Source organism: Taeniopygia guttata, chromosome 4, assembly GCF_048771995.1.
Source record: "Taeniopygia guttata chromosome 4, bTaeGut7.mat, whole genome shotgun sequence".
NCBI classification, from domain to species: Eukaryota; Metazoa; Chordata; class Aves; order Passeriformes; family Estrildidae; genus Taeniopygia; species Taeniopygia guttata.
The window spans coordinates 56,667,871-56,689,142 of record NC_133028.1 but is presented as its reverse complement, the minus strand read 5'-3'; the positions used below and the strand labels follow the sequence as shown (position 1 = coordinate 56,689,142).

The 21,272-nt window shown below is 42.9% G+C and overlaps 1 protein-coding gene across 16 annotated transcripts in view; it reads left to right on the top strand.

Annotated features, from left to right (window-relative positions):
- The window catches only part of SEC31A (SEC31 homolog A, COPII coat complex component), a 39,610-nt gene that overhangs the window by 2,002 nt on the left and 16,336 nt on the right, over positions 1-21,272 (top strand). For all 16 annotated transcript variants that reach the window (XR_012055756.1, XM_072928648.1, XM_072928646.1 and 13 more), the window contains 16 exons: positions 2,024-2,222; positions 3,280-3,375; positions 4,890-5,030; positions 6,012-6,154; positions 7,090-7,189; positions 8,441-8,602; positions 8,778-8,930; positions 10,294-10,527; positions 11,129-11,203; positions 13,246-13,296; positions 13,999-14,076; positions 16,294-16,369; positions 16,988-17,166; positions 18,648-18,774; positions 18,915-19,060; positions 20,711-20,884. Coding sequence is in view for 15 of the 16 variants with exons in the window: in XM_072928648.1 (XP_072784749.1) it covers positions 2,024-2,222; positions 3,280-3,375; positions 4,890-5,030; positions 6,012-6,154; positions 7,090-7,189; positions 8,441-8,602; positions 8,778-8,930; positions 10,294-10,527; positions 11,129-11,203; positions 13,246-13,296; positions 13,999-14,076; positions 16,294-16,369; positions 16,988-17,166; positions 18,648-18,774; positions 18,915-19,060; positions 20,711-20,884 (2,134 nt within the window). In the remaining variant the exon portion in view is untranslated. The remainder of the gene's footprint in view (positions 1-2,023; positions 2,223-3,279; positions 3,376-4,889; positions 5,031-6,011; positions 6,155-7,089; positions 7,190-8,440; positions 8,603-8,777; positions 8,931-10,293; positions 10,528-11,128; positions 11,204-13,245; positions 13,297-13,998; positions 14,077-16,293; positions 16,370-16,987; positions 17,167-18,647; positions 18,775-18,914; positions 19,061-20,710; positions 20,885-21,272) is intronic.

Sequence of the window (21,272 nt, the reverse complement as noted above, 5' to 3'; positions counted from 1 at the left end):
AAGTTCCGCACTGAAAGATGAAGGCAAATGTGTGCAGTTGATACTGTGGGACAGTGGTGTTGGACTCTTAAGAAAGCAGCTCATGCTTTGGCATAAACAGAAAAATTTTGAATATATGTGTGGAGCCTTTACCTTAGGAAGCCTCTGGGATTCGGAAGAAAACGTGAAATTATGGTGGCAACTTTTCATATTGCACCATCCTGTTTGTATTTAGGCATTTCAGGGGGACTCCTGTAAAATAACTAACTTGGGTTATGTTGTGTGTGTTCTGACAGCTGGGAAGCCAAATTTCTGGCTGCACAGCTCCACTTAGCTGTTAGTTCCTCACCATGTGCTTATCCAGACAAATATTGTTAGCATCAGAGCATCCAGTTTCCATCTCAGCAGCACTCATAGTAGCTCCCTGGCAGAGCTGAAACAGCCACAATCCCTTTTTAAATGCCCTGCTCTGTGAGCAGAGCTGATGTCAATATGTCCTACTGACCTGCTCAGAGCAGGAGGCTGTGTTGGATCTTTGAGTTTCATTGTTCTACCTTGTTTTAACTGTGAATTAAATTCTTCAAGACTTGCCATTTGCATTCTGAATTTCTAGAAGCACTCCTTAGAGCCAGGATGCAGTGCTCCATGGAAAATACCTCCCTTGACCAGCAACACAAGAATTTGACTTTGCCCCAGAAAATGCATTAAAAATGAGGTTGAGGGTTGGTTGTTTGTTTCTAATTGAAGATTAGATAGCAATGTATACGTCAGGCTGTATTTTGGTTTTCAGCAAATGAAAATATCCAGGTGATTAGACCCACAAAAGATAAATCCTTAATTGCCCTCCAAGCAAAGTTTTGCACTGCTTTTATAGAACCATATTTTATCTTGGAAAGAGTAAAGGGCAAAAGGAAAGCAATTGCACTGTTAATTTTTGGGGTTTGTTCCTCATTGTTTCTTGCCTTCATTTTGGGTTGTTTTAAGTCCTGTTCAGTCTTGTTGGTGATGCCTGGACAGCCCTGTCAGCTACTTCATTTCTGGTAAACTTGCATAGTTAGGTGCAGAAGCATAACAGTCATACTCAGGCATGGGTCTGTCTGATATCACAGACCAATTTCCATTTATAGCAGCATTCTTTTGTGAACCCCTTCTGTAATCTCAATACTGGGAGCCTGAACACTTGGCTGTTACGGCATTTCTCACCCAGCATATGCTCTTTGGGTAGCTTTCTGCAGTCTCCATCTTACCATGCTAAAGTTGGTGTGATTTAAAGAAATTACTTGACGATTGCCTGGAGGTAACGGATGACCAACATTACAGTGAATTCTAAGGTATCTCCTTGCCACCTTCCAGTCAATGTGGGTTTGCTTTCTGCTTGCATAAGAGCTGATAAGTGGTTGTGTCATTTTATGCAGAACATGCTCATTCTTTGCATGGCTAAGTGCACAGGAATGCTGTTTTGCTTATGCAGGAAGTTAATTGAGTTGAAGAGAATTTGGTTATTTACAGATGGACACAATAGTGTTCTTAATTTCTGGAAGTATGTTTGATTTCTATTGAGTTAGCCTGAAAATAGGCTGTGGTCCAAGAGAGGTGTCTGTGAGTGATGCTGAGTCCCTGGTATGGCAGACAAAACACTTGCACATCCAAAAGCATAGATATGGAAAAACATACGGAATTTTTCTACTTTCACCTGTTTTTTTTCTGTATGAAATTGCTCACAGATAGAGGTTTTTCTCAGGCTGTGGCTGGATGGGCTTACAGCCCTTACTTTGACTGCTTTTGTTGTTGCGAGCACTTACCCGATTTGGGAGCCGGGAGATTGGAGATGTTATTAGTTTGTGGGTTATTGGTTGTGCATGTTGAGCAGAATTGGGGCATGCCTTCCTGATGGAAAGGGTTGTGCTGAGACTCATCCTTAGGGAGAAATGCAGGCAGTGCTTTTCTCTCACTCTAGCTGGGGTGAGCAAAAATGGGATGTATCACCCTAGAGGGAGCTGGTAGTAGACGGTTCTAAGACTGTGGGGCCTTCTGTGTCTTACAGGTACCACAAGCTGATCTGGGGCCCTCACAGCATGACCTCAGGGGACAGAGTGTCTGGAGTCCTGATTGCTGGCGGTGAAAATGGAAATGTCATCTTGTATGACTCAGCCAAAATCATAGATGGAGAGGCTGAAGTAATAATAGCCCAGAAAGACAAGCACACGGGACCAGTGAGAGCACTCGATGTCAACATGTTCCAGGTTAGTTTTTCTGCTGTTTCTCTTAACATACCATCAGTAGAGGAGTGGCCTATCTTAACTTGTAACCTCAGATGTTTCTGCTGCTTTCCCTCCCCTGGAAAGCATGAACTATAGTTGGTGTTTGAGTGTCTGTTTGTATTCAGTAGGAAACACCTGTCCCATTACTGACATTTAAGGATGGGGAATGAAAATGCCTGAGGTATCGGCTTCATTCTTTCCCCTCATCAGTTTACCTTGTCAATTTAGTTGATCTTTTTTAGCTCAGCTTATATGTCAAGTAAAGGTGCTCTTCAGGGTGTTTTTAGTCAGTTTCTTCTTTTAGCTTCTGTGCATTGTGCCAGTCACACAAGAAGGAATTCATGTTTCTGGTGAGATCAGTTTTCAGGTCTCTTTTTTGGCAATTGGGTAGGATCCACCTTCAAGGCCCCCTTCCTAAAAGGAGACAGCAAGGAAACAGAGCCATGTGGCCTCTTGAGCAGAAGGGCTCTCAAAACCAACAATCCTTCCCACATGACCAATGAACATTTACTTCCTTCTAGATACAGTGTGTTGATTTTTCCTTGTTGCCACCAGCTGTGTGAGGATTCAGTTTGATTTGTTTTCTAAATAACACTTCTGTCCCTGCACACTTGCCTCCAGCAAGGCTGTACTGTGTTCATTGTGATCTCTCTGAATCACTTCCTGTCCTTTTCTGCCTGATCGGGACTCGGGACTTGCCTATCATCAGCCACAAAATGTGACCAAAGGGCACTTGGTGACCTTGGCTCCTGTTGCCCTGCCTGGACTTTTGCATCCCAGGTGCAGGAGTGCTTTGGATGGCTGCACTCACTGTCGGCAGGGCAGGAGTGCCATGCTGTCCAGAGCAAAGCTCTGTGGTGGCCATAACTGCAGCACTGCTTCCTCCTCTGCCCTGTCACTATTTCCCCTGTATCTTTTCCTATATCCTGAGCTGACAGGGGAAATTGTCAAGAGTCCTGCAGGTCTGATGTCTCCCAGCAGCTAAGACTGGGAAAGCTGATGCTGAAATACTCTTAATACCTATTAATATTTCTTACAGACTAATCTGGTAGCCTCTGGTGCTAACGAGTCTGAAATCTATATCTGGGACTTGAACAACTTTGCTACACCAATGACACCAGGAGTGAAGACACAGGTACCAGATTTATGTTTATTAAATTCTCCAGAGCAGACTCATGAAAAAGATGCATGGCAGTTAAGTGACAGCTGATTGAAATTTGCAGTTTTAAAGCAGTCTCAAGAGCATGGAGGAGGGGAAACCTCTTGAAGTCAAACTTGGGTAGTAGCTGCATACAAGGGTGACTGGATGCTGCTGCTTTTGTAGACCCTGGAGAGCAATGCTTTGGCTGCGCCTGCAAGTGCAAGTATGCACAGGTCAACGCAATGAGTAGTGTGCTCAGCTTCCCCTGCAGCAACCCTGGATGTGCTGTCTTCTTTATCCATGACAGACCTGCAGTTTTGGCTTGCTGCACAAGCCAGCCATGTCTTCATGTGGCAATTTTTTGTTAAGAAATTGTATTTGGCCAGGGAAAGCTGTAGTGTCCCCTTAATCTTTGAAAAATGTTGCATTTTATCAAGCAACAAGCAGAGTCTCTCAGGTTACACTCCTTTGAAAATGCCATAACCATAACATGTCTTTTAGTCTTCCTCTGCACATTTCAGTACATGCACAAATCTGAAGATGGTGAAAGGACACAGAGAAAAATAGGAGAAAGATAAAAAGCAGCTACTGAAAAGTCAGATGATGAAGCAGTAGGTTTTGCAGTTACCTTGGTGAGTTTCAGGGAGTGGTTTAATTGCTATACTCGAGGTCCAGTATTTAGCCTGTATTTCTTAAAGATTATCGATGGGAAAAAACAATAGTCTTTTGTGCTTTTTGCCTTGTGAAGGAAATGGAAGAATGGGAGGAAGTTGTTTCAATGCAAGTACACTTCTGTTGATGTTACAAAATTCCAAAGAAGTTCATGGTTACTGAAAAATGGGTTTATTACTGCATGATAATTTGGAGACAAAAAAGTGTGCAAATGGAATGAGACGTAATCTTCAATTTAAAGATTTTTAGTTTAAACTCTGGGGTTTAGTTACTTTGGTTCAAGTAATTTATTAACATGCAGGCATTTGAGAGGATACTCACCTTAGAGATCCCTGTAAAAGAATTTTTATGTCTAATAATGATTTGTTAGGCTGGGATATCTTTTAGTCCATGTGCATAATGATAACCAGAAATAATAGGGCAGCAGGAGCTGGGTTAATAATGCTTTAGATTTTTGGTCTAAAAATAAGAATTGGGGGGAAATGAAAAAAAAACCATGGAATTTCTCCAAGCAAACTTTTTTCCTAAATAAAAACCTAGTAGTCCAAGACAAAAGAGCAGTTCATATGTCTGGATACAGTTTTGCTTGGTCTTGTTTTAATAATTAAGGTATAGTACTGTGAAGCAGAAAATAACTTCCCAGAGAAATTCTAGCAGCTTATAAATCAGTGTTTTCAGGTGTTGTGCACTACAGCATGTGTAGAAAGGAAGCCAGAACACACCCAGTACACGGGGCACTCACCTTGCAGATCTGTCACTTAGCAAGTGCTAGAAATAGCAGGGTTTGAGCGGGCAGTGTGGCAGGGTTGTGACGGGCTGTTGTGTGTGTGCTGCAGCCTCTGGAGGACATCAGCTGCATTGCATGGAACAGGCAAGTGCAGCACATCCTGGCCTCCGCCAGCCCCAGCGGCCGGGCTACCGTCTGGGACCTCAGGAAGAACGAGCCCATCATCAAAGTCAGTGACCACAACAACAGGGTGAGTTATCCTGCAGCTGCTGGGTGCTTGCACAGAGGTGTAGGGATGGCTCGTGGCCCCTCTTCTTACATGACGGAGATACTGGTGCTTAGCCCAGTTTGCTCTTGGGAGTATGTTTATGTAAGAGGGGTTGTCAGCCTTATGAATTAAAATAGCCAGATGCAGACTGAAGCAAGGCAAGGCACTCAGGTGTCCTGTCAGAGTGATGACTGAATTTTAAGAAAGCACTTACTGATCTGTTTGGGGCTACCACAGAAAAACTTTATTGATCTTGCCATAGAGAAGTGTGGCATTGAGCAGGTTACAGGGGTGCTGCCTCCTATAGTTACAACCACCATGTCACCCCTTTAGGCAGTGTAAATGCAAAAAAGAGCCTGTTCAATTTGTGGACATATTTGTATCATTTTGTATTGTTTTAAATAGAATATTGCTATAAAAAACTCCAGAGGTACAGCAAGCGTTAAAAATGAAACTTAGAAGTTGGTGGTTGGGAAGTAGCTCTTTCCTCACTGTATTATTATTTTGATAAACTGTGTGACTTTGTGTTTTCTGTGTTTGTTGCCTGACATAACAGCAGCACAGTAGGCTGTCTTTATCATGTGATACAATGTTCTCCTGAGAGTAATGAAGCATTCTCTGCCTAATTTTGGCTTTTATTAAAATAGCAATAAAAAGAATAGAGGAAAAGGTTAATATGGTGAGCTTTAGTGTTTTCTCACATTAAAACCTAGGACTGTGAAAAAGTCAGCACAGTGTAATCTCTCTGAGAGGACCTTGGGAAACTTAAGTGCAAGTCTTCTCATTCACAGGAATAAGGAGAATTTCCCAGTCTGAACACAGTCAGCAATACTGTCTGGAAACACAGCTGCAAATTCCCTTGGAGTGGTGTTTTACCATGCACACAGACATATTTGGGCTAGTTTTCTTTTTCCTTTAGCGCTGCTCAGTTGTGTGATTCTCTGGCCTGATGTGTCCCCTCAGATGCACTGCTCAGGCTTGGCATGGCACCCTGAAGTTGCCACACAGATGGTTTTGGCCTCGGAGGATGACAGGCTGCCTGTTATTCAGATGTGGGACCTAAGATTTGCCTCCTCACCACTTCGTGTTCTAGAAAGTCACACAAGGTATGAGTCTTACATAGTGTGGTGTGCTTCATGGTATTTGCACTGTTGGTTTCTGTCGCAGTTTGTACACCTCACTTCTGCTGTTCCCTGGGGAGAAAGGCTCCCTTGGTGCTGCCAATCTCAGCAGCAGCCATGCTGTATGCTGGCTTGCTGACCAGCCAGCCCTGTGCCATGAAAGACTTCTGTTTTTGGAGCTTGGTACTCTGAAAGAAACAGGCCCCAAAACAAATAAACAAACCCACCAGGCTCCTGAAACAATGAAGCTACTAGTTTGTTTCTAAGTTTTTTAAGAGGAAGCTAAGGAAAAAATAATTAGTAGTAGTTGATTTTGGCTGAATAGCATACTAAAGGTGCATGCAGGCACATCCTTGTGTGGATTTGCGCAGTTTCTGTGTCCCCGAGTCTCCTAAATGTCTTCAGTTTTGGTATAGTGGATGATTTTAAATTCTTGTCCCTTTTTCGTTGTTGGTGAGACTTTCCTTATTGATCAAATCCAATGATTGATTTAAGAAGGGAGAACAGTGTTGTGGCTTCTACCAAAACTGCTGCCTGTGGGTGCTGCTGACTTGAATGTCTTGCTAATGAAAAGCTGAAAAACTTCCTAGTCACTGACCTTACCTATGGGTTTGCACACTGGGTATTAGTGACACTGCAGGCAAACAAACCATATGGTTACTGATGCCCAGGTTCTCCCATATGACTGTTGCATTTTATTTTCAGATACAATGGCTGCATCTTTATACCTTTCATGCAGAAAATAGAAAACATCTATTTCAACAAAATGAGGGCTGATAACATTGAAAAATTCCTCCTCCTGTAAGAGGAAGGAGTGGAGAGAGAATTTTGATGTGGGATGCTAAACTTCTTAATATGCTTTGATTACCATCATTTTTCATTAAGCTTTTTTTTTTTTGTTGTTGTGGCTTTTCATGCAGGGGTATATTGGCCATTGCTTGGAGTCTGGCAGATCCAGAGCTGCTACTTAGCTGTGGGAAGGATGCTAAAATTCTCTGCTCCAACCCTAACACGGGCGAGGTATTGTATGCATACCACTTTTAAAAACTCAGAAATTTCTGTTCAGAGGTGGCAGATGCAAAGCACATGTTCCTGTGCTTGCATTCCTAGGAATGATGCTTCTGTGGGTTGTTGCCCTCTATCCTGTTTGCTATATGTGTCTTCTGAGCTTGTTGTGGTGGTGCAGGATTCCTTCCTGGCACTGTCAATATTACACATTTGTCCTTGCAGCTTCTCTCTGACTGAGTAGTGATGTCCCTGTTCATTATAAGAGATGGAAATGGTTGCAGTTAAATTAAGTATATGCTTCTTATTCTTTTGTTTTGGGTCCAGTCTGGCTGGATCATTGTTGCAATAGCCTTTTTCCTTCTATAAGAACTTTATCCAGTCAGGAGGGTTTCTGCAGGTTGCCATAGTTGTAGCAGATCAGTGAGAGCTACTCAGATGTGTTCCCACTCTGCCCTTTTGGGCCTAGGAATACCTTTCAAAGAGAATGCAGATCTGTTTCTCAGACAGTGTTTGTCCCTAGACCAGGAGAAAGGCTTCAGATATGCTGGAGGGCTCCTTGCAATAATAGGCAATAATTATATTATTATAATAGTGGACAATAGTTTTGGAGTGGGAAGTGTTTCTAAAATTCAGACATTAGCCCAAAAGTGCAAAAGCTGTACAGTGTTAGATGAGTATCTGAGCTATATCCTGTGCTGTTATGAAGTTTTTACATGTGGTTGAATCATGCTGCATGTTTTTATTAAAAATAAAAATTAGTTCCATGGGAGACAGCATTTTGCTGACAGCTAGCACTTTGTTCTTTGCGTTTCTCCTGGTTTGTGGTTAAATATCTGCTGTAAGGGGAGTTTGTCTGTTCCAGGGCAAAAAAAGGCTATCTGTCCAGGGTGCAGGATTTATCCTTTCCAGTTTTCCTATGAAAACAGACTTCCTTCATGTAGTGTGTGAGGATAAATCAGCTCTGAATAAGCTAGCATGAATGTCAGTGGGACAGCACAGACATACCCCGCCTGCATCGTTTGTCCTGTGAGGATCAAACAGAAGATTTAATTGGAGAAGAAGGAGATGAAGCAGTGGTGTGTGATGTTCTGCTGTTTGGAGATCACAAGGGTTTGCCCACTGTCAGTGCGTATGGTGATGTGGAAGCTGCTGGGGAGCAGGGAAAGCAGACCAGCCTCAGGGCACACGGGAAGATAGATTGTTGCTATTGGGCAGTGTGCTCCATGAAAGCTCTGATTTGTTGGGCTTGGTTTTGCTCTCCAGGTGCTGTACGAGCTGCCCACCAACACCCAGTGGTGCTTTGACATCCAGTGGTGCCCGAGGAACCCTGCTGTGCTGTCTGCAGCCTCCTTCGACGGGCGCATCAGTGTCTACTCCATCATGGGCAGCAGCGCTGATGGCCTGAGGCAGAAGCAAGTTGACCAGGTGCTGAAAATTGTTCAGAATAGGGACAAAAAGGGGGGTGGGGAACAAAATATGGGAAGTCTTCAGTGGCCGCCTGCAGCCCTGCTTGCCTGGAGTACCACTTCAGCACACAAATAAATGTTTAGTTTACTAGAGTAATATAATTTCTGCTTTTTCCCCCCTTGTGTTATCAAAGCTCTCCTCGTCTTTTGGGAACCTTGATCCGTTTGGCACGGGCCAGCCCCTGCCTCCCCTGCAGCTTCCCCAGCAGACTGCCCCACAGAGTGTGGTGATGCCTCTGAAGAAACCACCCAAGTGGATCCGGCGACCCATGGGAGCGTCCTTCTCGGTGAGGAGGAGACAGGGATGGGCAGGGCTGGCCTGCCAGGTAGGGAGAGAGTGCTGGCACCTGCTAAACTCCTTAGGAAAGGGAGAGTTCACTGTGGGACTCCACCTTGGGAGATCTTCCTCTTTGTTACCATAATGGGAGATGCTCAGGGCAGCTTCCAGACAGGGCACTGGGGACAGCAAAAGCCTGACCAAAATGCTTGGGACAAGAAACACTGCTGAGAGACATTGGTTTGTGTCTTGGCATTAGGGCTTCACTGTTGCGTCTGTGTAGTGCTTGCTTTAGAGTAAATAAATATACAGTGGGGGGAATGAGACCAAACTGGGCAAGTATCTGAGAGTTCATAGCTCCAAACTGCACTCATGTGAATCAATACGGTGGAGAACACTCAGGTTAGCTTGGATCAAGGTAACAGAAGTTGCTGTAGCAGCACAAGGGTGGGTTCCTCCATGGCTGGTTGATTTGCAGAGGAGCTAGCTGAGGGGATGGCAAGCTCAGCTTTTTTCTTCCTTGGTTCCACTTTTGGATTATTTTCTAAACCCACAGGCCGTTTATTTGGGAACTTCTGGAGACTGTAGCCTGTCCATTTGAATTTGATTTCTCTGCTGCAATTTTCAGCATCGTATATCTGTTTATTCATCATCTGATGCGCAAATTAAATGCAATTTTCTCCTGTCAAAGAGATGTTGCCTAGCCACTGACTGATGTGTTATTTTATGATGTTGTTTATTCCCTTATTTGTCCTGGTTTCCTAGGAGCCAGGTGTAAGCCTTTTCGCTGACTAGGCTTTTTTCTAATGCAGGTTTTACTGGACTTGCCTATGTAAATTCCCTTTGAGTTATAGAATGACATAATATCATAAGCCTCTCCTAATTATTTTCTTGTTTTGATTTTACCTCTTCAAATGTTGTCACAACTTACTGCCTATCTCTCAGTAGAGTTTCAGCTGCTAAACAGCCTGGCAAGAGCAAGGTAGACATCATGCTTGAGCATTTACTTAATGATGTCAAGTAAAAGTTTCTTTGGCAACTGCATTGCAATATCATGAGATACTCCACTGTTGCTGGGTATTGCATAGACCCACAGCTCTAGCTCTCAGTTTCTGGTCTTTTATCTGAGAAAAAAACAGCTACAGGAATGGCTCTGCTTACAGATCTTATTAAATGTGAACCTACTTATCCAACAATCTCCTTACTTGCATAGAAGTATGGGATGGAGGGGAAACAAATAAGTGAGCAGACGTCAGGGGAGTGTTCAATTATTGGACAATAATCATATATATGTTACATAAAATAAATTTTCATACATGCTCCCCTGCTGTATACTTGCATTTTCACATACTGTATGTGTGCTTCAATTCCAGTTTGGAGGCAAGCTGGTGACGTTTGAGAATTCCAAGCCTCTGCAGCAGCTGGGCATGGAGCAGCAACAGCATCCCCATGTCTACGTGAGCCAGGTTGTCACAGAGAAGGAGTTCCTGGCCCGCTCAAACCAGCTGCAGGAGGCTGTGCAGTCCGAGGGCTTTGTCAGCTACTGCCAGAAGAAAATTGACATGGCCCTGGCTGACTTTGAAAGGAATGTGTGGGCTTTCTTAAAGGTAACAGGGTGACAGCCCTTCAGGAGCTCCCCAGGGACTGGGAGAGCCAGGAGGTGGTTCCTTCTGCACATTTAGCTGAAGGGGTGCTGGGAGCTAAAAGCAGCAGGCTGTGGGAATAGTACCCATAAGCCATGGCACTGCAGGAGGCCCACCAGAAGAAGGAGGGTCCTCAGGACCAGGGGTGTTTGTGGGGTTTGTGAGGAATCGTGGCAAAGTAAAGGTGTAGGTGAGGATATCCCATGGTTTTTGATATTCCCCATCAGCACATATATGTACAGGGAGCCGATGAGAAGCATTAAAGCTTTGGGATAGCTTTAGATGGGCTTTCATTGCTCACTCTAAGCATTTAGAGGTTTCCAAGTGAAGCAGATAAACAGATTGTTCACCTACAATAATCAGATGGAAGCCTTGCCCACCTGTCCAGGTGCTCAGGTCACTGAAGATTTTTTAATTTCTCATTATTGCCTTCAGTCTACTTAGTCAGAGTAAACTGACTGGATAAAGTCAGTTTACTGGTGAGTAAATCTCACTGGGTCATTTGTGCCAGTCAGGGAAAAAATGAAAAATTGTAAATTGCAATGTAGTCTTTAACTTTTTAAAGGTGAACTTTGAAGAAGATTCACGTGTTAGATACCTCGAGCTCTTAGGATACCGAAAGGATGATCTGAGGAAGAAGGTAAGTGTGTGATATATGATATAAATAACTTCTGAATTCCAGAATTTAATTTCAGAATTCTTACAGAAAACAGTTTGCTCTGTTGGGTTTTCTCATTAGTTGTGCCTTCTTGCAATATGGATGTTCAGTGGAAATGCCAGAGCAGGCAGCAGACTTCAGAGGTGTGTCTTCATCTGGCTGCCCATTGTTGATATGAAATTCTCACTCATCAAGAAACTTTGATATTTATTGGTTCAGGCTATTCACGTAACTTTGCTATGTGACATCCTTCTACTCGAGCATCGTGAAATGGGATCTGCTTTTAGGCTTTCTGGTAGAAGAACATGTAAGCAGTTTTCATTAACTAGACATGGACAGTCTTTTTTTTTGTTTGTGGGAGGTACCATTCGTTTTTGAAAGGAAAACAAGCCCAAAGGTCAAACGTGGTTACATTTGGAAAAGCAAAATTTGGATTACCAGGAAGCAATTTGCACATCATTATAGACCTTTCTTCCTAGCTGGAAGATTTTTACTCAGTGTTACAGGGAGTTAATTGCTGTGCCTTTTGGCTCTATTGATTCTAGTTGTCTACCCAGGAACTATCTAGTATTTCTCCAGTTCTGTTTCAGTGGATTTTAGCATTTGACTCATTTTCATTATATCAAACTAATGCTTTATTTTCAAAGATTGGCTCCATTAAAGTGTATTGTGCTCACAAATTAAATGGCCTTCAGGGCAAAATTAATATGATTATGGGAAAAAAAATCATTGTTTTGATAACGGTTTGTCCTCAGCTTTTAAGTATTTGTGGAGAGGCAAGTACAGTAAGGGTAATCCTGTTTTTGAAAAGCAGCTCTCAATCAGAAAATCCAGTTGAAATTTAGTAGTGGTTCTGCAGAGTGGCCTCATGAGATTAAAGCACACTGCTTGCTTTTGCTCTGGTTTTATATGCCCTGTGCATGGGGAGAAGCTGGGAAAATGGGCACAGCTGAACTGTGTGGCCTGGAATGCTGGGCCTATCCCATTATTTCAATATTTAGGAAACAGATGGGAGGAGCTATAAGGTCCTGTTTATATGTAGCTGTTTTCTGAAAATGTTCCACAAAGTTGACTCCATGTGTTTTTCAGTGTCAATAAGCAGCACAATACAGCCCATCTGAAAGTCTGTGATACCCAGATGAAAATCTCACTAAATCACAACTTGGTTTTCCTATAATTGGTGGCATTAGGAAAGTAAAAACAGGGATCACAAATTGCAGGTTCTTGTAATAAGCTGTTAAGAATGTGGGATGGATGGGTTATATTCTTAAAACCTGTGATTCTCGTACAAGCCAAGTCCTGGATTTCTCATTTTTATTGTAAACCAGTGATTAAAAAAGAAAATTGTCTCCAGCAATTTTAGCTCAGTTCTTTACACAAACCAGTCTACAAGGGTAAAATAAAGCCTACAATACGAAAAGTAGTAGATAATTTTAGGAGCAATGTGAAACCCAGACTCCCTGATGCTGAAATAATATAGAAACTCTGTACATAAAATTGCTGGGTTTGAGAGCCCTAATTGAATCTGGAGTCATGATTTGCTTTGCAAAGCTGTAGAAGCTGGATATTTTAACTCTTTTTTTTACCTTGGAAAATCTTAGCCCACAGCCAAGTGCCTGATGTCAGGAACCCACATCTTCCTGACAGGCTCTCTGTTCCACAAGGATTGTCACTGCTTTATTTTCCCTGATCAGAGCAGACAGAGGATTTTGTCCTTCATGTTCTGATACTGCTTTTGTTCCTGTGGTTTCCAGCACCTCTAGTGAGGTCTGAAGCCCTTGAGTTGACAATTAAAGGTTTAAAGGTGTAGGGCAGCTGTTGTTTCCATCAGAGCTTGGGTTGCAGGTATCTTAGCAGTAAATCCATCAGCAGGCTGGAAAAGGAAATGGCTTTAGTTTTATGTTAAAATGTTTAATTTAATGTTATCTGCTGTGCAAGCAACGTAGTGGCTACATGTGCCAGTTTTGCAATCTGATAATTTGGTGCCTCTTTAAAAGAGTACTTAAATTTTTGTTGTTTTCTAGATCACATCTGCTCTGAATAAAGAAGGTCTTCCAGATGGTGTCTTGGGAGAGGTAAGCAAACACATATATGTAATTCTGTGGTTAGTTTCATAATGCCATGGTAATTTTTAAAGTAAGAATCATTTTTCTTTCCACTTGATAGTTGTTCCAAAGTAAGTCACAAATAATCTAGCGTGTGGCAAGTTCCTACATTCAGTAAGATGAAGGTGTTATTTAAATAAAAACACTTCTTTTGCACTCAGATGTTCCCCTCCTTTTCCAGTGAAGGGCTCTCAGTCACAGATTTTAATAAGGGATCTCATTGGCACCTGATTTCAAGAACAGCACCTTCATCAGGCTTTAAAGAAAGCAAGACTGAGTGTGGTCCTATAACTTCTCCTACAAGAGTGGTAACTACAGTGCAGGCACTGCCCACACTGTAATTGCAGTGGCCTGAGTCTGCAGCAGGACTGCGGTGCTTTTGTGCCACAGACAGTTCAGAGTCACCTGTAGCTGCCTCATGGGCAAGAAAGCTTTTGTTGCATGTTTTGAGGCAGCTAAGATGAAAACAGCACAAGATACTGTGTAATGACAAGAGAGCAAGGAAACAGGGCCTCTACCCTGTTTATGAGGCTCAAGCATATATTGCCAGTGCATTTCTGTGGTTTTCTGATTCTAACTGTTGGTTGGTGAAAAGGTGACTGTACTCTGCAATGCAAAGTATTTCTGCCTCTTTTGCTGGTGGATTTTTATGGCATCTTCTCTCTGCTGAAGGCTCCTACAGAATCTGATGGATCTGTGCCAAATGAAGGGGATGAAGGCCAGACTACAGAGGAACAGTTCTTGGGAGAGGTACCTGTTGCCCTCTAGATTAACCCTGCTGACCTCCCCTGTGTTTACTTTTTTCCTTTTAACAGCATTTCATTTTCTTGGCTTTTCCTGCTGCTGAGGATATACAGAAATTCAAAAAAATATTTATAATGGTGAAACTGGACTCTTGTTGAGTTTTTTTTTTCCATCTTCTTCAGGCAGTATGTTCAGCCAGGTTTATTGCAGGCAGTTTGTGCTCAACCATGTCATCATTTGGGATCTTACACACTATTTGAATAGCATTGTTTTCAACCCTGTGTTTTACATATGAGGACAGGTCTCTAATTAGCACTAAGGATCCAGCCTCTGCCTTGTGAGATGTCACTAGCACTGAAAATAGTGTATTGCTGTGTGAACAGGCCAACTTCATTCTTCCCCATTCCCTCAGTCTCCCTTTTGAATTAGAATTTGGCTGTGCTTCCTGTGCTTGGTGCCTGTCTGCAGCTCTATGTGGAGATGAGGACAGGGTTTAAGGCTCATGCATGTTGGGGTGGTGCACTTGACTCCACATAACAGCCTGTTAAAGGCACTGAAATCAGGATGCTCTCCTTGGGTTAAGTGCTCGATTGTTCATTAGTTCTTTAGGCTCTGTAGTGGCAGACGTGTGTGTGTCTGACAGTGTAAGGGTTTTGCTGTATGCAGTCACAAAGATATTGGATATCTCATCACAAATGTTTCTTCTAGGAGAGAATTCACAGCCAAACATGACCTTAGGCTACCTAGATATTTGTGAGCCTGGCCCGAAGCTGCTGGTGATGCATCAGGGCGTGCTGTCACATACATAAAGTAACTGGACAGGCACATTATTCCTGCGGTAGTCACAACATGCTCTCAGACTGATACCAGACACACATCCATAGTTATCTGACGACAAAACCATTTTCCAGATGCTGTGTCCAAGCAAAACATAAAGCTTGTTTCAGACTTGCTTCCCCCTCCAAATGAATGTCTTTGGTCTGTTGGGTCCTTCAGTTTAGCTGAACAAGCAGGGTCTTCCTGAACTTCCTTCATGTACTGGAGCAATGGCTTGTGACAGAGGAGGTGGATGGTGGGTCAGTTTCTGCACTCTGCTTACCCTGTGCTGTGAAAATGGGTGGTGAAAAGAGACTTGTATTTTGATGCTATTTTTTATTATTGAAACGTTTTGTTTGAAATCTCAAAATCCAGGTACTCACACAAAGTGGTCTCTGTCTTAATATTCTGGGGGAGTTTTGTAGAAAAAGCAGCCTCTATCTACTGAACATTCCTGTCCTGAGTGCTACATTGGACTTCTGTGTTGAAAATTAAGCTTGTGTTCATGTGTAATTTGCTTAATTAAACTGGGGTGTATGTCTAGGGCAGAGAGTTTCTAGGATGAGCTGAAGTTTGAAATGGAGCAGAGTGGAACCTAGGTAGCATGTTCTTGGTAGGGGTTCTTGGTAGGGGTTAAGGCTGAAAGAGAAGGAAAGAAAATTATTCTGATTTTTCTCATTGTAGCTGTAGCTTTGCTCGGAGCAGGTTGTGTGTATATGGCTACAGATGTAAGATGGTACCCAGGATCTAGGTGTCTGGCTGCTGGTACTTGTGAGATAAAGGAACTTTAATTGGTAAAGGAAAGAAAAACAAGGCATTAATTTACTGCTTCCCATGAGCAGGCAGATTTGCATCCCTAAGAAAGCTGAGCTCCATCGCATGTAACAGTGACTTGAGAAGAAAAATGCCATCACTGCAAACATCCCCCTCTTTCTTCTTCCTCCAGCTTTATATTATGCTGAGCATGATGTTATATGGCCTGGAATGTCTCTTATTGTACCTGGAATATCCCTTGAGTCAGTCTGGGGTCAGCTGTCCTGGTTGTGTTTCATCCCAACTTCCCATGCACTCCCCACCTTCTCACCAGAGGTGCAGTAGGAGAAGCAGAAAAGGCCTTGGTGCTGTGCAAGTGCTGCTCAGCAAAAGCAGCAATATCGCTGTATTATCAACACTGTTTCCAGGACAAATCACACAGCCCCATACTGTCTGCTGTGAAGAAAAGTAGCTTTACCTCTGCCCGAACTGGCACACAGGGATAACCTTCCCTTCTAAGTTAGTGGTCTCTGAGTTGACTGGTAGTCTGAAATTCTAAATTTAACTTACAGTGCAAGAGCCATATGGTTTTAAAAGGTGTGTATTTGTTAAGTGTTTACATAATCTCAGAAATCACGTTTTCCTTTCTCTTAGACGCTGAAGGACCATAAAAAAGAAACTGAAGATTTGGGATGTGCAAAGACAACATTTAACATTTCTGTTAGTGGAGGTATGAAAAATTCTTGATGTTGATTTTATTGTATGTATTATTTGTAAGTACTGCTGTTGATACTGGTGTTCCAGTAAGAAGGCAAATTCTGCACAGATTGTGAAGGATTGTAATTACTTGCCTCTAACTGCATTCTCATGCAGTCTCAAGGCACTTGAAAATACAACTTTTTGAAGGAAGGAAGTTATACAGCACTTGTGTACCCCATTGCTGTCATGCAGCTCTGAGTGATAAAAGAAGATACGCTTGGTCAGGCATGAAGTGCTGTTTCTACAGAAACTCCCAGGGGATCTTGAATAACACAAAGCCACTGACCCCTGTCGAGGTTTGACTTTTTATGGCACTATTCAGGTAGTTGTTTTAGGGGCCGCTTAGACCTCTAGGAACTTGCTCTGTCACAAGGTAAGTAATGCTTGACAGTGCCCTTCGGCATGGCTGTGCCTCATGTGTGTTTGAGGCTGGAGGGGAAGGTGAGCACCTCTGTAAGTACCTGGCTGTGAGCAGGCTGGTTTGCAGAGACCTGTGCCAGCCTTGTACAGTCAGACAGTGTCACCTGCTGCTGCATCTCTCAGTGGCTTTTGTGGCACCATTTGGAAGTGCACCCCTGTGTCATTGCAGATGTGGATGGGCTGATCACACAGGCTCTGCTGACAGGGAACTTTGAAAGTGCAGTGGATCTGTGCCTGCACGACAACCGCATGGCTGATGCCATCATCCTGGCCATCGCCGGCGGGCAGGAGCTGCTCTCCCAGACGCAGGAGAAGTACTTTGCCAAGATGCGGAGCAAAATTACCAGGGTATGTGCTTGCAGGTCAGAAGTAACATGCCCACATGCCTTTGGCAACTCCCTTTTTCACTTGAAAAAGTTTTCTTGCCATTTTATAGGTTTATTTCTGGCAGATGTTAGTGTTCAAGTTGGTGAGATCTCGGAGCAGAAGGATTTTTGTTACTCTTTTTTAATGCATTGATAAGGGGAGAAGAGGCACACCACCTGAATATCAGTACACAAGAGTATTCTTTATCCCATCTCCAGTGTCTCTGAGTTGCATATACACTAATAGATTGTCAACAATAAAGACAAGTGCCTTAAGAAGGGCACATTTCAGTCTGCTGTTCTGTCACTTTTTTCACATGTGACCCATGCTCAGGGCCAGCAGCATTATGTTGATTTCTGCCCATGATCAGTCTTCACAGATTTTGCTGATGCTTTGTTTTACTGCATGCACAGAAGAGAGCAAAGTATGCCCAGGGTAGGTTAATCACCTTTTGTCCAGGAGACAATGTGTTATGGCCAGCTGGTTATTGTTATTTTCAGCTTTTTCCAGTGCTAGGGGTTGCAGATGCTGCTTGTGCAAATCTTTCTTTTTTACTATCAATACGAGAAAGTAGTGACAGGAGGTTGAAACAGGAGAAGTGGCTTTAAAACAACAGTTGGTTTAGCAAGGGTGGCAGCTTTTACAGGAGTTTCTTCACTGTAGTTCATCCTTTGGGAAAAGGTATTTTTATGAAGAGCTGACCAGTTACCTTGTGCCTATGCTGACAAGCAAACATTGACCTTGTAGTTAGGATGTTGCATTTGTTTTTCAGGTGTGTTTTTTCTCTTCTGGTCCCAAACTGCACACATACTGCTTGTTCAGCTTTTTCTGAGCTTGAAGTCTTGGCATGAGAAGGTCTTTGTTCACTCTAGAGCAGCACAGCTGCCAAGTCTGTCTTTTGTCCAAAGCAAAATAATTGGAGGTAGAGAAGGAAGAAACTGGAATTTCATTCTGAGGGCTCTGCAGAGGTAGCCAGTGTAGGGTTACTACAGCCAGCTCAGGTTTATATTGCTGCCAACTTGCTGCTTTCTTTATGCAGCCTTTTCAACTGCCCCTTGCTGGTCAGCTTGACGCCAAGAGCTTAAAGCCAAATGAAATAGTTTAACAAACAAAATTCATACATCTCCCTGGGCGTTGTGTAGAAGACTTTATAGCTAAATACCTGGTAGGTTATCTTTGTCTGCAAAAATTAGTGCTGAAAACAATTTCCAACAGCTTATGGAGATTTGTGTATTCTTGTTCATTTTGTGGCAAGAATAATTGGCCTCTGCTCTCTGACCTTGTTTTGTGATTTTTTTCCTTTTTAAGTAAGATGTGCTCTTGTGCAGCTGTTGAACTACAATGACCCTGCTGTGACCCTGGATGCAGTGGGGATGAATACACTGGAGCAGATCCAAATTATCCTGTGTCTTATACAGAGGAAATCTTAACAAATCCTAACTATGGCCTCTCTCCTGCTCTAGCTCATCACTGCAGTTGTAACAAAGAACTGGAAAGAGATTGTGCAGTCTTGTGACCTGCAAAATTGGAGGGAGGCATTGGCTGCTGTGCTCACTTATGCCAGGCCAGACGAGTTTACAGCCCTTTGTGGTAAGGACACTTCACAGGCTGGATAATTCCAGAGTAGTAGCATGGCTTTGCTCACAATTCCTTGGCCACTTGCTTCCCCAGCTTCAGCAATGGTGGGGAGAGATACCCAGAGTGATTTACCAGCATCTTATTTTATCTAGATCTCCTGGGTAGCAGGCTGGAGAATGAGGGGGACAGCATTCTGCAGACACAAGCTTGCCTCTGTTACATTTGTGCTGGCAACGTGGATAAACTTGTTGCTTGTTGGACCAAAGTTCAGGATGGAAACAGCCCCTTGTCCCTTCAGGTTGGTAATTCTTTTAAGAAAGATGTTGGAAATAACAGACTGCAATCATTTGGTTCTCAAATCAAATTATCTAGTGTAGAGCTTTGCTGTCTGATGCACATCAGGATGCAAGCCATTCGTTTCTGGAAAAATAACATGCAAATATGATCCTGGGAAGTACAGTGGCCCTTGTGCTTGCCTTGTTGTTTGAGTGCTAATACACTGTGGTATTAGTACCGCATTAGTACTACAATTGTTTTATACTTCTTGTGTAAAACAATTGTAGTACTTAGTGTTTTGGTAAAGAAGGGTCTTTCAGTGCTTGCATGTTTTGTGGTTAGGAAATACTTGGACTTTTTTACTTTTGGAAGTTCAGGAGAAGAAATCAACAGAATTAGATTTAAATCTGGAGAGGCAGTTGTAGGAAGGTTCTCAAGAGAATTTTCCCTAGGTGTTTACGAAGTTTGGTTTCCAGCAGTGAAATACATTGCTTATAGTAGATATCTTGAGGGAATAGGGTTGATGAGTGGAATGAAGCAGTAATGGAATAATTTCTTTTATAATACAATGTTAGTTTCTTCCATCTGTTTATGGCCTTTGAAGAACCAGTTTTAGAAAGTACTTACTTGACAATGCTGTGAGTCTCTTTAGTTAATTGAAGGAACTGATGTGTATCTGAGTTTTGCTTCATGTCATTAACTCTCTGAATTATTAAAATAATTTGATTTTGAGGGCTTTATTTACAGATTTACCTTCAGTTTAAATTTGCATTTTGATTGCATAGCTTTGGTCTCTCAGGCTGTAAAATTGGAAAATGTTGTTGAAGTCCTAATTAAGTGGCTTGTTTACTGTGATCGTGGCAATAGAAGCTGTTGCTTTGGGGTTTTTTCACTTGTCTTTTTTGAAGTGCTGATTTGTAGAGATAAACAAACAGTTAGAAAACAATCTTTATTAGTAATGTATGGTTAAAATATTTTTGTGGTACCCTTTCATTAGATCTCTTGTTAGATTCTTAAGAGGGCTTTAATTTTGGCAAATGAATATTTTTTGTATCCTTCAGTATAAATACAGTAAGAAAAATATAATAAAACCTAACAGAAAATGTTCCTATAATTTAGGACTAGAAGGAAACCCAACCAAACCAGCCCTGGTATTGGGGGATGTGCAAGGAAGGCAAGATACAGAGTATTTCTGGTGAATATCAGGAAAACCATTTTGCTGTAACAACCAGGAAACTACAGACCACTCTTCCAAGGGAGTTTTTAGATCCTTTTAAGATGGATAAGAACTGACTTACTAAAACCCTGTAAATGAACATGCAGCAGTAGTGGTGACAGGTGTGATGTTGTCTGTTTGCTCTGAGGCTGTCACCAGATAATTTCATGAAAGCATGCACTTGGTGGAGATGCTCAGTGCTGATAGAGCCCTGAAATCCTGTTGTAAAAGCAGTTCTTTTGAACTCTAATGGCTCTGCTGTTAGAAGCTGCTTGGTGGGTGGCTGCTGTTCCATCCTCTGGGAACAGCTGTGCCTTTGGCTGTTTGGGAAACCTGCGCTTGGCTTGGGCTCCCCACTGGGTGAGAGGGGTCCTACCAGGGACAGTCTTAAGCCAGGGCCTACTTCACTTTGTTGTTCTCACTTGTGGGTGGGTTTTTCCCCTCCTGATCTTCCAGGATTTAATAGAGAAGGTTGTGATCCTGCGCAAAGCCGTGCAGCTCACACAGGCTGTGGACCCGAACGCCATGGGTGCTCTTTTGGCCGAGAAGATGAGCCAATATGCCAACCTCCTGGCTGCTCAGGGAAGCCTGGCTGCAGCACTCACCTTCCTCCCTGCCAACACCAACCAGGTATGGGACCTTGAGGCTCTTTGCTCCCTCTGTCTGTGAGCAGGTGTGCTTCAGGCAGAGCTCTGGTGCAGTTCAGCATTGGGACTGCCATTTGACCTGCGCCTCAGAATGTGACAGTCAGGCTGTTCCACTCACCCTGCACTGGCCTCACTGAGCTGGCAGGCAACAAACTTCTGCTCCCTCTTGGTTTCGCACCCTTGTGCCTGCAGCCAGTGACTGCCAAAGGGTGTCCCTCCTGCAAGCCAGATGAGGTAGATGAAATGACATGAACATTTAGTTGTTCTCTTCTGACTTCCCATCTTCCATCACTGATATTTGTAGACAGCTAGTTTGAGAATGAGGCAGTTGTAAGGCAGTTCCAATGGCCTCATGCAGAAAATACTTATTC